The following is a 19,147-nucleotide window of genomic DNA, read 5'->3' on the forward strand; positions in this document are numbered from 1 at the left end:
ATTGTGTGTGTGTATATGGGTGTGTATGCTGCAGGCTATAGCTGGCCGATTGAATTACTCCACTGTCTGTTGGGAATTAGGGGGCTGCATTGACAGCTAATTTGGCCCAAAAGACGTGCCGTCATGCTGCCATGCAACCCATGCTGGGATCGCCGGGGTGGGGGCAGGCTGTGGCAGGTGGGGGGTGCCCAGGCGGTGGGGTTCTGAGGTGGGGGCAGGGAAAAGGGAATCAGGATGAAGTCATCTCTCTAGAGCAACTTAATTAGAGCCCCTTCCTGTACATGCGCCCGTGTAAACCCAACACAGCAGGTATGAAATCTCCACGAACAGGGACATTCGCTTACATGAAACATGACACCCCCAAATCTCCTTTTAAATTTTAAATCGCTGCTTGTCTTCCTCTCCTTGCTGGTACCCCTGGGGCAGCTCTAATTGCCCCACTTCCTGTCGAGTTGGGTTGTTATTCGCTGGTTATTCATTGATTTCATTGTATGAATGACAAGGAGTTTAAGAAAAATGTCAATCATGATTGCGTCATGATGTAAAATATGTTGTCAAAGTCTTTTTTTTGTTCATTAGTTAAATGATTTTCTATTTTTTAAACATTTATCTGTGCAGTTATCTTTTCTGCAAATTGTATTTCATCAAATAAGGTTGAAATGTTACTTTAAACCACTTTGCAAACAGCCAGGAATGACATTTGGACTCCCTGTGAGTACCAAGAGCATAAATAAACATCAGAAATTCAATGCTAAATAGCAGCTATAAGGCTATAAGGATTATAGTCAGCTGAAAATGAAAATGGGTAAAATCCCGGTTATCTTTTCTCTAGATACAGACATTTAGATTTATATGCATACGTTTATTCCCATATCTCAACAACTCTCCGCCCTTACTTCCCCCCGACAAATGCTTTGAAGTCTTGTAGGCGGAAAATAACACAAAAACATGCACAGCCACAGAATGGATTCGTTTGATATCAATTTCCTGTCCCTGTTTTATTCGAGGGGAGATATGTGGCTTATGTAGGGAAGCTAACAGGCTGGGTTCTGTGTGTGCGTTCCATGTATAATGCAGGCAACCTGAACAAAGACATTGCTAATCTCTGTCTTTATCGTCCCATCTAGAGAACGAGAAGGACCGACATTGCTCTTTGTTTGTCTCGCATGACATCATGAGGGAAACAAATTTAAAGAATAACTCAAATGAGTGAAGGACAGATTGCTGATAATGGCAAAATAGTCCACACCTATTTCTTTACACTCATTTGAACGAGGCCAGAAAGTTTGTTATCAAAATGATCTTATGCTGTCATCTTTTATTCCCAGAAATTTTGAATCAAGGGCATCAAACTACGCGTGTGTTGAATGAGTCATACGGATCGGCTGACATCATATATGTCCCTGTGTAGTGTGGAGGGTGGGGAAGTGTGCATTAGACATGAACGCATGAATCATTTTACCCTTCAGTGTGACGGTCCCCGAGGAGTGAACTCTGACACCAGACAGCATGACTTGTCCCTCATAGGAGTGTCTCGTATTCTTTGCATCTATTCTTTCCATTTATAACGTTCATTTCCCACTTTGTTATCACAGAAAGGCATTTCACATACAGATCTGTTGGTTACTCGCGAACGTTATTGACTTTTCTGTGCAAAAATTGGTGCAGTTTGTGCAAAGATTTTCCGCCTGGCTTTGTCCCAGATATCCTTTCGCGTATCTGTTGTCTTTGTCTTCTGCAAATGCTTTAACATTCCGCCTCCAGACGTGTAAACGTGCCTCAGATGGAAAGGTTAGCGATCAATGGCAGCAGAGTAGTCAATAATCAATTAAGCAAAATGGAAAGACGGAGGATGTTTGTGCAGTTTCAGACACTGGAAATGCAATTTATCAATCTGCCACGCAATCAATTTGTATTTATTTGGCATATTTTGAGTAGGTTGGTCTGATTCAAAGTTCTTGTAGGAATGAAGGAACGCAGATTTATTTTAACGGTATTCCTTGTGACTTGAGTGGATTTTCTTTCTATCGGTGCTAAGCTGTATAAATGCTTATTGCTAGTCTGCGTTTCCTGTTTTAGTTCTGTGTGCCTTGATGGGTTGATGCGTCTGCGAGTTGATCAATGCCGAAATGAATGTTCGTGCCCTGCTGGCAGGGATATAATAAATGACAAATAATTCAAAACAAATCAAATTAGAGACTCTAACTAACCTCAGATACTCAATATGGCATTTTCCTCGGGACTGCGTGCGTGTGCATCGTTGCAAACTATATAAACCGTAATTTCTATTGATGATGGGTGTATGGATTTTAATAAAGCTGCTGCTGCACTAACATCAACTGCCAGAGGAGAGTGACCAGGATTTAAAGGAGAATTACCGTTTTTTACAACCTGGACCTTATTTCTGGCATAAACTATGATCGTTTACTCACTCATATAACTTTGGTGTCATTTGGAGTCGTTTGGAAGATATTTAGATCTGCGTATATCCATATAGTGGGAGTGAATGGGGCACCGAAATGCAGCCTCTAAATAACGCATTATCTGCCGCAAAACTCGTTTATTTCACCAATATTTTGTTATGATACGCTAGTGCGAATGAACGAGTTCCGTGGCAGATAATGCGTTATTTAGAGGCTGCATTTCGGTGCCCCAGTCACTCCCACTATATGGATATATGCGGATCTAAATATCATCCAAACGACTCCAAATGACACCAAAGCTTTATGGGTGAGTAAACGATCGTATTTTATGCCAGAAATAAGGCCCAGGTTGTAAAAAACGGTCGTTCCCCTTTAAATGTTGGTATTTCTACACTAATAACGTAACCACCTCACTCAAATTTGACCACACAATGAATCTTTGTCTTTTTACATTTAGAGACCTGATTGGTAACCAGATTCACCCTCCAGGCCTCGTTTTGGATTGTCCCATTTCACCAGTTAACCACCACAGAGTATGGTTGAAGATCAATCGGGGCATTTCACACTGAGAGTCTCTCTTTTGATTCAGCGTGTCCTCTCCGACAGCCATAAACAGATGTGTCTGGAGTGCGAGAGGAGGTCACAGAGGAGGAACGGGGGTAATGAATGAGGAGAGATTTATGGACGCGCTGGTCGTAAAACTGATTGGCTGTGACATTGTGAGCGATGCCTATTAGTGCATGCAACATATGACATGCACACTCGTTCACTCACACGGCATCTAGATACGCGTGTTACATGATATGCTTGCAGTTAACCGTGTGTTTGTCCATGAATATGTAGATACAGATCAAGACTTATCCATCCGAGGGCTCCGCTTTGAGCTCTTCTGTAATCTGTCCGCATTTTCCAGTACCACAGGACCTATTGATGACCTGTCCACCACACCTACCGCCACGCACACATATTCAGTGCAACAGTAAGAGGAGAAGGGGACGTCAAGGAGAAAGAGAGACAGAGAGCTGCTTGGTCAGATGAGTAAGCAGAGTTCTGCTCCCGACCCGCCGGGAACAAAATCTATCCCACAATTCACTCTCGTTGGGGGTCACTCAGTCCCCACGTTGTCATGGTAATAAGAATTTAATAGCCCAGGCTTTCTGATGTCTGTGAATTTCAGTGTGTGTGTGTGTTTGTTCCTGTACCCGTGTGCACATTAGAGGAGATGTCTGGTGGGTCGATGTAATCATGGACAGCAGAGGACCCCCCCACACCCCCAGGCCTTTCCACTCCAGGGATTTCTCTGTGCAAATTTGTAGCTGTTGCTTTTGACTATTGACTATTCAGGCTATTGACTTCCATGAGAACCTAAATCAAAATACATTCAGATCATTTCAAGGCAAATTTATAAATAAATGTAATGTTGATTAAGTAATATCACAAAGTCTCAAGGTGATGCCTTGCAATCCAAAACCAAGATGCTGAGTTTACTTTTATAGAAAATGAGAAAGCGGTAAACCCTATTATCTTAGTTGGTCGTTAAATCACATTTGATTATTAAAAGTTTTGACGATTGATTGATTTGTCTCGACTCAGCTCAGATTAGCATATCCAAACTATCCTAGTGTGACAAACCCCAATCATTAGGCGTAAAGGCAACGCTTAGAAATATCCTCAGTTACAGGTTAGCTCATATGTGCACAGAGAATTTTGTTATTTGTGTGCCGTATATCTCAAATATTACACACGATAAATGCATTACCCGTTCAGATACAGGCAGAATATGAATCTCTTTTCTCACAAAACAGTAAATCATATTAGTGTCCTCCAGAGCCGTGATTCATTAAACTTTAAAAAGAAAACAGTGGAGGTAATCTGAGAGTCCGTTATAATTTGTGTGCACTGCCCCGGGACACCTAATCAGACTGGGAGAGCTGTAACCTCTGTTAGTCCTGTGTCAACAAACTGGTCACGGCACCCGAATGCATCACCGCAATACACCAAAGCGTCTCTTGAGAATTCAGGAGTTTCACAGATGTTAATCAATTCCGTCCTGGCATGTTTACATGTTGGTTTAATACGCTTTTATCTCTCTTTCAGTCTGTGTTAATGAGGATTTCTGAACGTTGTGCTTTTTGGGTGCGGATGGACACAGCTTTAATCTATTATAAAGACAATAGCTACTTTTAGAAAACCACAATAAACAAAATCTCCTCACTTATTATCTGCATTAACATCATCTTGCCTTGTAGTTTATGAAGCATCTCGGTGGTTATCATACTGGTTTCAGCGTCTAGACAATGTTTCTGAACGCTGCACGCAGGTTCAAAACACAAGTTTCCTTTTCCCCCCCAAAGGCCAGTTCATATTAAGGACTGTGAGGATCAGGTCTCATTTCCTGAGTGCACATATGCGTGCGTACCCGTACAGACACGGGGCCCCCGTTGTTGGGTCTAGTTCTTAAACTGTCTCCCTGATGAAGATGGAGGGCACGGCGAAATAATACTTCCAAGCGTGCGTGCAGAAGGCCCCACCTCCTCCCCTCTACCTCCAGGGCTCCAGAGGGAACAAGCTGAGCTCCACAATACTTTACCCCAGAGAGAGGCCTCCTCTCGCCTGCTGGGCTCCTGATGGCTGCACCTGGCCCCTGCAGCCACGTCGTCTGAAAGGAAGAATAAAACCACATCGCATGAACCAGCTGTCAATCTATTTCCACCTCAGCTGGACAAACTGTTGTCTTTGGGGACGCGATGCGTTATTCTTTCTGATTTTTGGGGTGTTTTCGCTCGCTGCTCTGTTGTGCATGGTGTGTGTGGTGAGATATCATTTTTCAGCCTGCGGGGGGTGGACTGACTGACCGTGTAACCAAACCTCTTCCTATGCAATAAAGAAGATGCTTTTCTTTTCTTTTAGAGAAATCGTACGTATTAACTCTTCCCCTCTCACACTTGAGAAGCCTTAGAATTAACACCACTGACAGACAGTTGTTTTCAATTACTGATTTAGACATAGTTTCAATGAGCGTTAGGAGGATTTCTGTTTCAGTTTTCTTACAAGTTAATATCAAAAGATCAGAGGTCAAGAACGAGGAGGAATCTTAAAGGAAATCGACACAGGAAGCACCAATAAATAGCATGTAAATGGCTCACAGTGCATTGGTACATACTGTAATTCCAACTTATTCCAAAAGTGCGATCCATAAATTCTTAAAAGCGCTGCTCTGCATCTGGAGCAGTGGGGCAGGACAAGATGTCAGACCAGAGGACGAATCCCCCAACAGTCTTTTTCTTTCTTTGTTTTGTCTTTTACACCAGTTTGCAAGAGATCATTGCTGTATGAACGCTTATGGAGCTGCTGACAATCTAGTTCACTCCAAGATCAACACCTGTAATTGGGCCAAGAGGGACCGTGGATCTTTCATCTATAGTTTTGGCAGTCAGCAACCAGCTTGTATGTAATTCTTAGATGGATCCTTCAGAAGAACTTCTTGTTTTTGTGGTTGATCCAGATGTTTGTCCACCTTGACCAAAACGTTTTGGATAGTTTTTATGGTTTGCCCCCACGTCTGTGTGATCTACATCTGAGCTTAATGTGTGTGTGTGTGTGTGTGTGTGCCTTGTATTGGAGGAGAGGCTCTGTCTGCACCGCCCCGTCGGTATGTGCGGTGGGCAGCGTCAAACTCATTCTGCCCCCGGACTGGTCCTCTGACAACCCCACGCACGATACTCACAGCCTCATACACATGCACACACGTATCCACACACACATTCATGCACATACACACACATATATATATACACTGAAACGAGGCAGACCTGGAAAACCGGGACTCTACATCCGACGGATCCCTCGCGTGGACATTTTTAATTTTTCATCACACCCTCCTTGGATTTCTCTCTCATGTGTTTTTCTTTGCGCATACAGCCCGGACGCTGCTGAGGTGCAAGTGTGTGTGTGTAAGAGCAATTTGAGTCATTCCGGGGATGAAAATAAACGCTCGTTGAATGGGAAACACGAACACGGAGGCAACGTTACCTTTCCCCCATCTTGGCAAGCACGCTCGCCCTTGCATCGGTGAGATTTGCGCACCCGAGACCGGTGCCGGTGTCTGCGCTCTGCCGGGCCGGGCGCGCGTCGTCTGGGAGGAGTAGGCAGGATGGAGGCGTTTTTCACGGAGGTAAGCCACCGAGAATGTGTGTCACTTTTATCGAGCTGAACATTAATGACAGATTAAGCGTTCGCGGGATGATGGAGCATGCATTTCCACTGGTGCGTGTTTATAGCTCGCTGCAACATGCCTCTACGGGTTTTCATTTCGATTCACGTCGATAGTGGTTACGGCAGGTGTTGCTTTGCTCCCGTCGACCAGTCCCAGGCCTAATCTTATACATGCATGCATTTGTAAATGAAACACCGCGTTAATTTCATTATCACTGCAGAGCATCTGGGCCTGGCTGCCGGCTGGGTGAATTAATTCAGAGCAGAGCCGCAGAAAAACTGGCCAAACGAGAGCTGACACGGGCTTTTGCATCCATAAGGCTGACTCTCGGATTAAAGCCAATCTGCTGAGGGAGGATGGACCGTGTTGGCCTTTAGCGACAGCCCTCCCACACCATAGTGCCGTGAAGAGACCCCTTCTGTGCTATTTTTTTTTTTTTTTTTTTTTACTGCGCTGCGAATGGGATGGAGACGGGATCCATGGGTGGGTATGGGCCGGTAGCCCACAGGAGGGCGATGGAGGAGGGAGAAGGGGGGAGCGGTATGAAGGATAGCTGAGGGTGAAGATGGAATAGGTGAAGCAGGAGGGAGATAAATTAACAGCTGGTGCTGTAATTGAATATTTGGCAAATCAGCTGTTGATAGCTCAGCCACCACGTCCTGCTGCCTGTTGGGCTTTAATCTTCAGCATAAATCTGTTTCATTTTGACCAAATCTGATTCACAGTGGTGAACATTTTCTCTCTCATATTTGTAGGGTCTTCATTCTACAATTTCACACCCACTAAGGAGCTGCAGTCTCTTATCATCCCTCCCTTCTTTTGGGTTTTGTTCCTCACACCCAATTTAGTGGCACGGGCCAACACAAATCTAGCAAAACGCCGTCTTGACCACTGCTGCCAGCATCCATCCTCTCCAAGCTACTTACCCCCACCCGCCCCCCCATCTTAAGTTAATCTGATATGGGTTTAAATGCCTCTCACATTGGCAGTGATGTCATTCCATTTATTAGTGTGTGTGTGTGTGAGTGGTTGTGTGGGTATGTGCGTGGGCATCAGAGCATCAGAGATCCCTGCTGCCTTTCATTTCCAGCGATTATATTCAAACCGAGTGAAACAAGTACATGACATGAGCAAGATAACCATGCAGTTTGATCACCATGCAGCCACAGCAAACCACGTCTGCTGCACCATTTCCCATCACTCTGTAATATATTGATCATATTGATTCACCAAATAACCAGACCTGCATCCCCACACACGGGGTTGCAGACTCTGAAAGCCCATGTGAGGTCTGCAAATGGAGTGACTTATTGAGTTATGATGTTCGGGGGCCTGCAGTCCTGCACAAGCTGCATACTTGATGCTCAGAAACATGACTTCATGCAGCGGGGTGCTGAGCAATCAATCCTCCTGAGAGGTGTCCGTCCAACATCCACTTAGTTTCAATCCTCTGCTGCTTTCATCACCCCATCACTCAATCTCACATCCCTATATTCCGCCGTTTGTCGCTCTATCCCTTAAAACCCGAAAAACAGCTGACCTCTCTCTCTGTTTCTCCCTCAACCCAGGCAGAAAACGTGATAGCTGGCCGGCCAGCCAAGCACGAAATGTCAGGTGGCATTAGGCTGCTGTATAATCCTTGCATATTCAAACCGGGTTGGTTAGTAGGGGAGAATGTAGTGATTATTACATGCTCCAAATACTCACTCAAATCTATGTTGTTTTGGTTCTGCTAGCTGAACAACAACATGTGAAGTTTTAGGATGCTCGTGGAAGGACTGTGTCAGTGTGATCCTGGCTTCAATTTCCTGAACTGGGTCACACATGCATGCACTCAAATTTGGAGAGAAGAAACTCATATCTGTCATCTCTTCAATCACATTGCAATCAAATGTAACAGCATTTGAAGAAAAAGTTAAATAGCTATTGATAGATTTAGTGCCAATATCGTTTGAACCAGAACTGGGTTAAGGTATTGATGTCACCACTAGTTTCAAACAAGTTGTTTACTAAATGTAGTCACATCATCAACAGTTAAAGCTATAGAGCAGGATTATTTCATATTGTTGCACGTCTATTGCATTCAAGCCTTTGCCAAATGAGTTTAGTACCAAGCATTTCTGCATTTTGCAGCGTGCCAGAATTTCAAATCTGGTATTTGTGGTGTTGTTCCTACACTGGCGCACCATCAAGGATTGTTTGCCAGAGCTGAGGAGGGGAGCAAGAAACTTGGAGCGTGCATGTGGCAGAGGAGCAAAAGTTATGGATGTAACCTTGGTTCGACGAACTGAGCCTGAGAACTCAAGAAAACGTTTTAATGCTCCAGATAAAAAATTAAACTATGCAGTCACAAGAAAAATCTAGACTGATTGTGAGCATGTGTCAGTTTCTTTCACTGCCAGACAGAAGTTCTGCACTGTAGCTTTAAGAAGGGAATCCGCTCATAAAGACTATTTAGTGGGAAATATCCTGTTATACTAAGACTTCTGACAATGTTAGGTCATTTGTGAAAATACAAGCTCAGAGGCAATATGTTTGGGCTGGACTGCAGGTGCACAGCCGCTATGAACCGATGAACCAAGAGACAGACAAGTGTAAATGTGGAAAGGACATCCGTGGTGTCATAGCTGCCCGTTTATATCGACACAGTCCTGTGCAATAAATCTTTATTTACTATCCTGTAGTTTGCTGAGTGTCCAATATAGTGTGTCAAACGCAAAGTTATATAGCACTGAAAGCTTTCACACACTGAGGTTGATTGTTCATGCAAAGAACTCGCTCTGCAGTAAAATATTAATCAAGTGGATGCATTCTGTATGGTTGCTTGCATAGAAGCTGCGAAACGTTCAGGGCAGCGCATGCAAAGCAGCTGCCGTGTGATTTTGTTTTGCAGCTTTGCAGCTAATGTTAGCCTGCTTGAAACTGCAGTGAGAATTTTGTGCTTTCTTTTGTGCATCGGATTTAAAGCTCTTTTTAAAATTAGCAGAACCTGCGTCCGTGCATTGTCGTCCACATTATGCATGAATCTGTAGGCACACTGCAGGAAGCTGCTTCATCGGAGGCAAGCAAACAGTCGCTGGAGATGTGTGACCTATATTCAGCAGCTCCAAACACATTTGTTCTGCTCAGGAGCTGCATCAGCTTTGCGTTCATCTCCCTCACTCTCTCTCGCTCTCTCTCCTCTTTTCCCTTCTCTCTGATGGTCTCGCTTTCCCTGCGGCCACTGTCTCTTGGTGCGTCTCCACCTCGCTCAACCAACCGCTCCCTCCCCCTTTTCTGGCAGCTCTCTTTTCGTCTTCTCTTTCCCGTCTCTTCCTTCTCTTTTTGTGGTGTACTCTCCTGCTTGTTCTGCATGTGTAGGCGTGAGACCACGGCTCTGCCTCAGTCAAATCACATTAAGGCTATTTTACGGCGTGTGAATAAAACAGCATCTCCCATAATCCCACTGTGAAGGAAGTGGGGCTATACGATAGAAAACGCACAAGATGATAAAACGTCACAATTGGATGTGTAACAGTGTGAATTTTTATCAAGCTGACTATTACTTTGTGGAACATGCAGTCCAAAAACACAACTACATTAAGTTTAAATTAAAACAGTACTTCATATCCCACAATCCTCTACACGTGAACTGCAACTCCCAGCATCCGCTAATGCTCAGAGGAGAAAGGCTGTTTCCATGGTGCCCTGTTTCCACACTGTTGCCGTGGAGTTTTGTTGCCAGGGCGGTGGGAAAGGTGGGGGTGGGGGGCGTGCGGCTGTAGTTTAATCCAAGATGAGAGAGAATGTGATAATTAGCAGACTCCTCAAAGAGGATTTGCACTGTACAAACACACACTTGCACACACACACACACGTGGCGTGCACACAAAATACCATCAACAGCTGCTTCTATCCGCTGCTTGGCAATTTAGCAGAAGCCCCTGATCTGGTTTACTTTAGATAAATCGTCCATGTGTTTGTTTTGAAATTTAGTGCAGGTTAAGAGGTCATCTGCCCAACGCCTCAGATATTCCATAATAGCAGTAAAGCCGGAAAACAGGGAACACGGTTCACTTATGTGCTTAAAACTCATGGCACTTCTGTATCTGCAGCACAGTAGCTGTGGGAGAGAGCTTTGACCTAATAGTTTCTCGCTGTGTGTGTGTGGGATTGTGTGTCAGATTAGTCAAATGTCCTCTCACAAGAATAGGAAGGACGAGGCATTTTGCTGAAAAAGCTCTGGGAAGGAGTCATTTTGGAGTTAATTGAAGCAAAAACTAATCGTAACACTTTCTGGGACAGACATCCAAGTGATTGCAATTATATCTTTGGATTCTTCAAACCTCTACCTACTATAAAACTGGCCTGAGGATAAAATAACCTGTTGTATTCACTTGTGACTAAGTGTGTTTCTATTCGCAGCCGGATGTTTTTATACCTGCTGTGTTAAATTTTAACAGTAATCTCTTTCAGCGGCAGATGTGCCTTGTATTCTGGCAGGTGACACCCATCCACCCATCCACACACACACACACACACATGTACAAACACATGTTGTCGCTTTCCTTCCAGCTGCCCTAATCTGCTGAAAGCCCCGTCGCTGCCCTGATTGTATTATCACCTTTAATGGAATATTACTGACACAGTTTTGGTCTCTGACACAGGCTGAGCTGCACTGGAGGGGATGGACGAGAGCTCTTTAACGCGGTCACGTTAGGAAAAGAGGGAACAGCGAGAAGCTCCTCCAGTTCACGCACAGATTTATCAGATATGTAACCACTAAGTCACTGAAAGGCAATGCTTCTAACTGGGCTGTCACTCCAAAAGGGAAAGTTTGACATTACAGAGAGCAGCTGCAATTGATAGGATTCTGGCACTGAAAAGTTATGACAGCAATTTAACTGCAGAGATGCAACAGAGATTTGAGTGATGTTGCTCAAGAAAACTCAATAATTTAGTCCATGTGGTCTGTATTACTGTAGTTCACTGCCTCACTAATAGACGGTATAAGCTTCTGCGTCAAATTGACGCCGTAGCTATGGCTAACGCCATGGCTGACGTGCACCTCTCCAGAAATGTAACTACGTGCCTCGGCGATGCAGACCGCAAGAGCTGTGATTGGTCCACTTGGTAGTAGCGTGTTTCCGCTTTAGTATTTCCAGCCTCTTCTCCATTGCCGCAGTTTTCGGATTGATTGTTTTGCATCAATGAAGATAGAACACATCGAGGAAAGGTTAACTTAGGAGGTTCGGAGATGCAAACATTTGCATGACTCGTCTTTGAAAGTCTCTGCGAAAGTTTCAGTCGCCATTGTTGAAAGTGAAGCAGAAACAAAAATTAACCCAACTGGCAAAAAAGTCACAGCCCTGACAAGCGTTTGGGTGGAGCCAGACCGACGAGCGCACAAGTATAAATGGCTCGCACAGGCATCGGCTACGTGTGCAGGTTACGCCGTCTATGTCCCGCGCACTACTTTAAATGAGCCTTTAGGATTTGGTGCTGCTTTTTCTACCTCATGCAAACTGTTCACACTTCTGTGATTAGTTTGAAATTGTCATAAAGGTCAAATGATGTTAGTTTGCACAGGCTGTCTGATTTGGAGCCAAAATAATAAGAAGGTGGCGTTTGACGGACGAGACATGAAAATCATTAAATACTGTATGAAGATTATGGTGCACAATTTATGTTCACATAAAAAGTGCCAGGCATATTTGTGTATTTAAAAAATAAAGACGAGGGCAACAGAGAGCTGAGCTTCTTGCCTGCACACAGTGTTCAAGTGGCACTAAGTGGTTACGAATCTCAACTAGTATGAGTTAAACTTACAGAAATTGTTGACGCAGCTCTACACCCAAGACTAGTGTCAGGAAGGTACTGTGGGCGGTGATTTCCAGAGACATCCAACCATCCAACAATCAAACAAATCATCTATCAAACGTCATTATAAAGACAGCAGAAGTTGTGTGGAGGTGGAGGATTGGGCTTCTCCCAAAAGAATGTCCTGCAAACATGGTGTAGTACGGCATTATCTTTTCTCTGACTGAGAAATAAAGCAGAAAAGGCAACTGTATGTGCTGCTTTTAACGCTGTAGTGGAGTTAATGAGTTTGATAAGGCAGCTTGACAAGTCACACACATTCAGACTCATCTCCTATATCCACCTCTGACCTTTAGTCTCCAGAGATCACTCTGTGTGTTCTCTCACCTCCATGCTGCTCTTTAGTTTTCCTCCATTAGCTGCCGACTGGTCAGCTGCTTCCGTCATCATTTATTAATTTGCGTCTCGTTTCTGTCAATCTGTGTCTTTTTCAACCTCCTCTACTTTTAACCTTTGGCTTCCCTTTTCACAGTTTTGTGTGTTTTCTGGTATCAGCTCCATCGTCCCTGGTTTCCCTTGTTCCTCTGTCCTTTCTGTCTCATCGTCTCTGTTGTCAGTGAGTCGATCAAAGCTGGGGTGCCAGATATGCCTCTTCCCTCCTTTTGTCCTTTGGTGATTCAAGCCTGACCCATACCTCTTTTATTTCTCCTTTGGCTATTAATTTTAGACACAGTGTGTGTGTGTGTAGCAGCAGTCATGGCAGCGTTGGTCAGTTTGTTCACCACTTCAGTCCAGACTGAACTCAGTATCTAGCGTCGCCAATGTGAGGATGTTAGCTTGCCTCCATTTGCATTTAGCTCCAAACTATGATCTCTGTGTACAAATTCAGAGAGCGACTACAAATGTTGTAGACTCCTAAGATGTATGTTGTATGTTTGCGTTGAGGTTCTCAATCTCAAAGAAATGGCAAAGGCGGCCATGTACTGTAATCGCCGGAGCAGAAACGAGGCCTTTATCTCACGTGTGCACGGCTGTTCATGTGTCTGGCTCGAACGCTCTGGGGGTGCTCCCTTTTGTGTATTCAGTAATGAAAGATTAATAGATGGTCGGGATTTTATTATGAGTTCTTCCAGTTCTTCTTCTTGGTTTAATCAGCCCTGCTGGTTTTAGCTCTGCAACGAGCCCTTGGCCTACATGGAGGAAGCAGTTTGAATTAGCAGCTATATAGTTTAGAGACATTCATTCATTCATCTTCTGTAACCGCTTGTTCCTGTGAAGGGTCGAGGGGTCTGCTGGAGCCTATCCCAGCTATCCCAGTACACCCTGGACATGTCGCCAGTCTTTCGCAGGGCTAACACAGAGAGACAGACAACCATTCACACTCACACTCACACCTACGGCCAATTTAGAATCACCAATTAACCTAATGAGCATGTCTTTGGACGGTGGGAGGGAGCCGGAGTACCCGGAGAGAACACAGGGAGAACATGCAGTTTAGAGATTTAATTAAAATGGTACTCAGCTTATAAAGTTTTGCTGTTTTTAGCTTCCCTTCTGTGAATCTGACAATACTTGAAAACAGATTACGGATGTTTGATGACCAAGATTTGCAGGATGACTACCGCAGACATTGGATTTGTTGGAAGAAAATCAGCAGACAATGCAAATTTGATTATTTCTTGGTTTTAAACTGTTATTGTTTGTGTTTCCTGCCAACCTGAGTATTACTAATCCAAACAGAATAAGAATCAGTGTAGTAGATGTCACAAAAAGTGTCTTTTTGTGCCTTTGAGAGGCATCATTCTACAACATTACGGTTTCAGATCTACCCAGAAACAAGTGTATTGGCATTTTCTTTATAGCCTCCAACCAAAACCACACTATCCCTATCATCACAATGCATAGCTCATACTAGCTGTTCTATCTGTAACACCAGTTAATTATTCCCGTCCTGCACAATGAAATTCCTCAGATGGTGTTTCTTGTGTCGGATGTTTTGGGTGGATGTTTTCAGCTCCCCGAGATCATGGTCCGAGACTTGAGGTCAGGGGTCATGTTTGAGGCCAAAGCGACAAGTGAGGCTGTTTGAGGTTTAATGGAGCTTGACGAAAAGGTGATGGACGGAGCCGGAGGCCCGTGTTTGACTGCCGTCCGGATTGGGTTTCATGGAAGCAGAGAATCAGAGAAGGAGAGAGCGTGAGATAGATGTTAGTGCGCCGAAAGGGTTGGAGTTTGTTGTCATGCATGGCCATTCCTGTCTGTCTGGGCCACTAATAGATGGGGGGAGGGGAGGAGGACACAAAAAGGAGGAGGAGGGGAGAATGAGGGTGTTGGTGAGTGTAGGTTGTAATGCTGGCAGGTGATTTATAACCCTCCCTCTCCCCTTCGCCTGCATTTGCTCTTGAGATACTGTATCGATCCTGGGACTACAGACCAATTTACTTAAGGAGAGAGACAGAAAGCGGGGACATACATTAAATTTGTGGTGAATGATATGAGTTGTGAAATAAAAAATGCTTATATGCGTGTACAACGAGTGCACTCCAGGGCTGATGATAAAAAAGTAGGTTCAGAGGTCGGTTTATTGGTTAAATGCAGGCTGTGGTGAAATCTGGTGAACTGTAAGCATAGAGCCACGGGGCAAGGGAGGTCACCGGGTCAATATAACGGCCTAGTGTGCTGGAATCTGACAGGCTGATGAGCTGGAGGTCGGGACTAGAGGAGGGAAGAGGGGGCTATATAGAGAGAGTTGCTGGTGAGCAAACAAGAGAGGGAGAAGCAGCAGTGATGGAGAGGGTTAGGATGCAAAGGATGAGCTACGGGGGGTTTATGTTTGGAAAAAAGCATGCACTGATGAAAAAAAAAAAGTGCATTCAGACATTTCCCCCCCGTAAGCCTTACCTTCAGCTACCCATTTGTGTGTATATATAGCAGACAGTATGTGTGTGTGGGGGTGATTTCTGCCTGACTGACTCCATAGTCTGAGGCATTTTTGTCTTTTTCTGATATCATCATGTGGGTAGATTGGAGAAAAAGACAGAAAGAGCCACCCCCAAAAACAGAGAGAGAGAGAGTGAGCGGGAGAGGAAAATGAAAGGGATAAAGGTTGTGGTGGAAACGCTTCAGGACGTTGGTAAATCAGTTCGTTTCCACCGCTCCTCTGCTGCTCACTTCATTCAGACGCACACATCTGGTGGAGCCTTTTCTGGACTTAACCCTCGACTGGAGGGTTTGTGCCAAGACACTTTTCTCTGTCTCTTTTATTATTTAAAAATCAGAAACAAAAGAAACGCCAATTTACCGTATATATAAAAAAACAAACTATAAATGTAAATCGATAAATACCCACAATTATCTTCATGATCTATTAATTGGCTGGGCTATTAAATGTTGACTGACTGTTAAAATTCTCTGCGCGGTGACTTTGTGTGCTGCATTTAAGAATCAATTGCTATCCCCTCTGGACACCATTCCTGTTTGATTTGACCCATAATCTAAATGCGAAACTATCTGACCGATGTGCAACGACTGACAGAACTTAATTCATTGTTATTCTGATCAATATTTACTATTTATCATCTTCTGACATGATTTACGTTGTGATGCCACTTTGTCATATTCTCGAGGTTGTTTTGACGCATCACGCTGAACTCTACCGGTGGCCATGTGGCGCATGTAGCCGGAACTTCATCTGCCTCATTTGCTCTGCCTCCGCTTGTTTCCTTTTTTGTCTCCATTTCTCTCATTCCTCTGTTATGCTGTACCCTCTTTTTAGGGGCTTGAGGTCAGAGGTCAGTGGCTGCTTGAAAGAGGGCTTTGTCTGTGTAGGAAAGTCTGCGAAGAGCACACTTCCTGTTACCCCGAGGACACACACACGCTGTTGCTAACCTCGGTAGAAAGTCCAGATGTTACGGCTTTTACAGTCTTCCATTTTGCACATCTGCGACATCTGTCTGCAACCGTGCAATCATTTTATGTACAGTTATCACAAGATAAAGTCCACTATTTGGGGTAGTTAAATGGCTGCTAAGACGGCATTATGTTTAATTTTTAAAGGGGAGTAAACGCTGAAAGATAAAATTTCCAAAAATCAAACCTGCTGAGGCTTCCAAGTTGATTGCCTCTGGCCGGAGATGAAGACCTCCACGCTGTTCATCATAGGGTTCATTGCTTTACATTACCAAACATACCTTTCTTATTTGAGCTGGGATCACTGCTTAACCTCTGCATGTGTGTGTGTGTGTTTCCGTGATCCAGGGGGCCCGTGTTTGGGTCAGGGAGAAGGAGCAGCTGGTTCCTGCCACCGTCAACTCCTGTGGAGATGGAACCCTTGTGCTCACCACTGACTATGGACAGGTAAGAAATACAGACAGCGTGTATTCATAAAGTGCTTTTCTGATGTTTTAAATGTCTCCTCTCACCCACCGCTGCGCTGTAGCTGCGCACCAGCACCACATACGTCAAATCCAGCAGAAGCATCAATGTCGATCGAATAAAATGTTTGACACACATTTTACTCACCAGAACTTGAGAAACAATTTAGAGTTCTCCTCGTAGCGCTCATAGTTGCTTCCCTCAGGTGGGCTTACCCGGCTATGTCAGGCTAGCTAGCTAGCTCTGGGGTTGGGTGGCCTTTCCTCACAACATAAAACTTTTCCTTCAAAGTCCACCGTGAAAATGTCTTTCTAAGAAGATCCGTAATCAAATCGATAGCCTCTCCTCCGTACGCCATCATGGGTTCAAAAAATAGCTGTCAAACCGTTAACGGGGACGATTTGCTTGTGCATCTCACAACAGATGAACACGAACCTCTAGCTTGGTTTTGTCCCTCCAGTCAGAGGACACAAAGACGCTGACGCTACCGTAGGCCACAGAGAAGGCAGTTCTCCTGCAGTTTTAATAGTCAAGGCTCAGGCAGATTTCTTTGACTCCGGCAACACATTGTGGCTGAAATATGATTGGATAAAAGCTCTAATGCAAAGCCAGAAGCAGAAAGACAAGCCATAAAGTTTAGGCCAGCACCCTGACAGCCCACCATTGTTGTAAGGTGTAGTAGCTTAAGTTAATTTGCTCTAACTGTGTTGCCTGTTTTCACGTGAAGGGGAAGATTAAGGTTTATTTGAGTATTTGGAGAAACAAAAGAGATGCAGCTGTTTATTGAAGCTGGAAGAACAAACCTGCTTGATTTGGGAATGTTACTGTTGGCCAGCATCCTAAAGCCCCAGGCATCGGGTGCGCAACATGATGAAATCAATAAAGTGATTCTCTCATTGCCCGTCACTTTGCAGCCGACACTTGGTCCCTAGTGGAAACTCCAGGCTCTGGTTGCCTCAGTAACCCTCTTGTGTATCTCCCGTCCCAAATGTTTTGTAAGTGAAAACAAGCAGAACATTAAAATATCGCTAGTGTACGGACCAAGCTGGCTCTTCTGGCCCTCACAGCACTCCAAGGTCGTTGGAATTTGGTGCATGGTGGTAAATTTAGTGGTAGAAAAGGCGGACGGTGTTTCCCTGCAGTAAACGTTTGGGGAGCTGTATCGGCCTCTCCCGACGGTCGTCGCCTCAATTGCGTCCCCTCAATTTTGAGATTAGCTCGACTTGGTACCCTGCAAACACTGCGTTCAACAAATTAATTTAAACCAGATAGGAGAATAGTTGCACGCGATGCGCCGTCCGCTCTGTGATTTCACATTCACGTAAAGGTCAGCATAAAGGTGAGGCAGCTGTGCAGGTTCATCCTCTCCTGTGCGGATCAATAGAAACTCCTGGTCATGATGTTCCATTTTCTCGCCCCAGTTCCTTCCTTCCTCCTCCTCCTCCTCCTCCTCCTCCTCCTCCTCCTCCTCATCCTCTTCTTCCTTCTCATACATATTCAAAATTCATCACTGACACACATTCTGCCTTCAGAGGAGAGCTAGATTAGAGAGGCAGCATCGTGGCAGCACACACACACATGCTTGTTAGGGTGTCAGATGTAAAGACAGGGATGCTAGTAGTCGTTCTAAATAACGAAACCGAGCCCGAACCATTGCTGAATGTTTAAATCTCATTATAAGTATGTGTGTGAGTGTTCATCTAATCTGTTTTAGAGCAAGGACATGCACACATTAGCTCTTTGGATTTAATGTTTCTTTTTTTTTTTGATGGCTGATGCGTTTGGCACACACATGCGCTCCAGTTGGCAGCATTTAAAGTCAGAGCTAATAATAGCCCTGAATTCAAAAGTCACAATCCTCCCTTTATACCCCTAAAGAACATCTACGCGCTCCTTCATAGATTGACAAGTAATTCATGTTTTTGTCGAAACAGAGGGCTGGTTATAAAAGCAGGCGTTCTCTTTGCTCTGGATTACGAACGTCCTTAACCTCCCCAACCCCCATCCGGCTCGCTGTCCCTCCCTCTCGGCTCGCTGCTGGTGTTTAAATGTTGGCTCTGCAGGCGGTGGTGAATATTTGATAGAGAACCAGCAGGATCGGGGTGATATGCCCTGTTACGACAGGATCTGACCCATGCGAACTGTTGCAACCCCCCCCCCCCCGTCCCTGCTGCTCAGTCTCCCCCATTCTCCTTTTAAGGGTTTTAATTCCAATGAATGCGGAGAGCCAGGTGAATCTCAGAAGTATTTTTGATACCAAACAATAAAACAGCTAAAAATGACTCCAGCGCTGATGCCAAAGAGACTGACTAAACAGTATGTTTTTGTTCTTTGG

At 44.6% G+C, this 19,147-nt stretch overlaps 1 protein-coding gene across 1 annotated transcript in view; it reads left to right on the plus strand.

The window, feature by feature from the left end:
• Window positions 1-14,464: 14,464 nt before the first annotated feature.
• Window positions 14,465-19,147, plus strand: part of myo10l1 (myosin X, like 1) — a gene marked incomplete at both ends in the record, with an annotated part of 30,785 nt that continues 26,102 nt past the window's right edge. The window contains 3 exons of the mRNA XM_084568507.1: window positions 14,465-14,481; window positions 16,214-16,229; window positions 16,696-16,794. Coding sequence (XP_084424633.1) covers window positions 14,465-14,481; window positions 16,214-16,229; window positions 16,696-16,794 — 132 coding nt within the window. The remainder of the gene's footprint in view (window positions 14,482-16,213; window positions 16,230-16,695; window positions 16,795-19,147) is intronic.

This window comes from Chelon labrosus (assembly GCF_963514085.1).
Source record: "Chelon labrosus genome assembly, chromosome: 20".
NCBI classification, from domain to species: domain Eukaryota; kingdom Metazoa; phylum Chordata; class Actinopteri; order Mugiliformes; family Mugilidae; genus Chelon; species Chelon labrosus.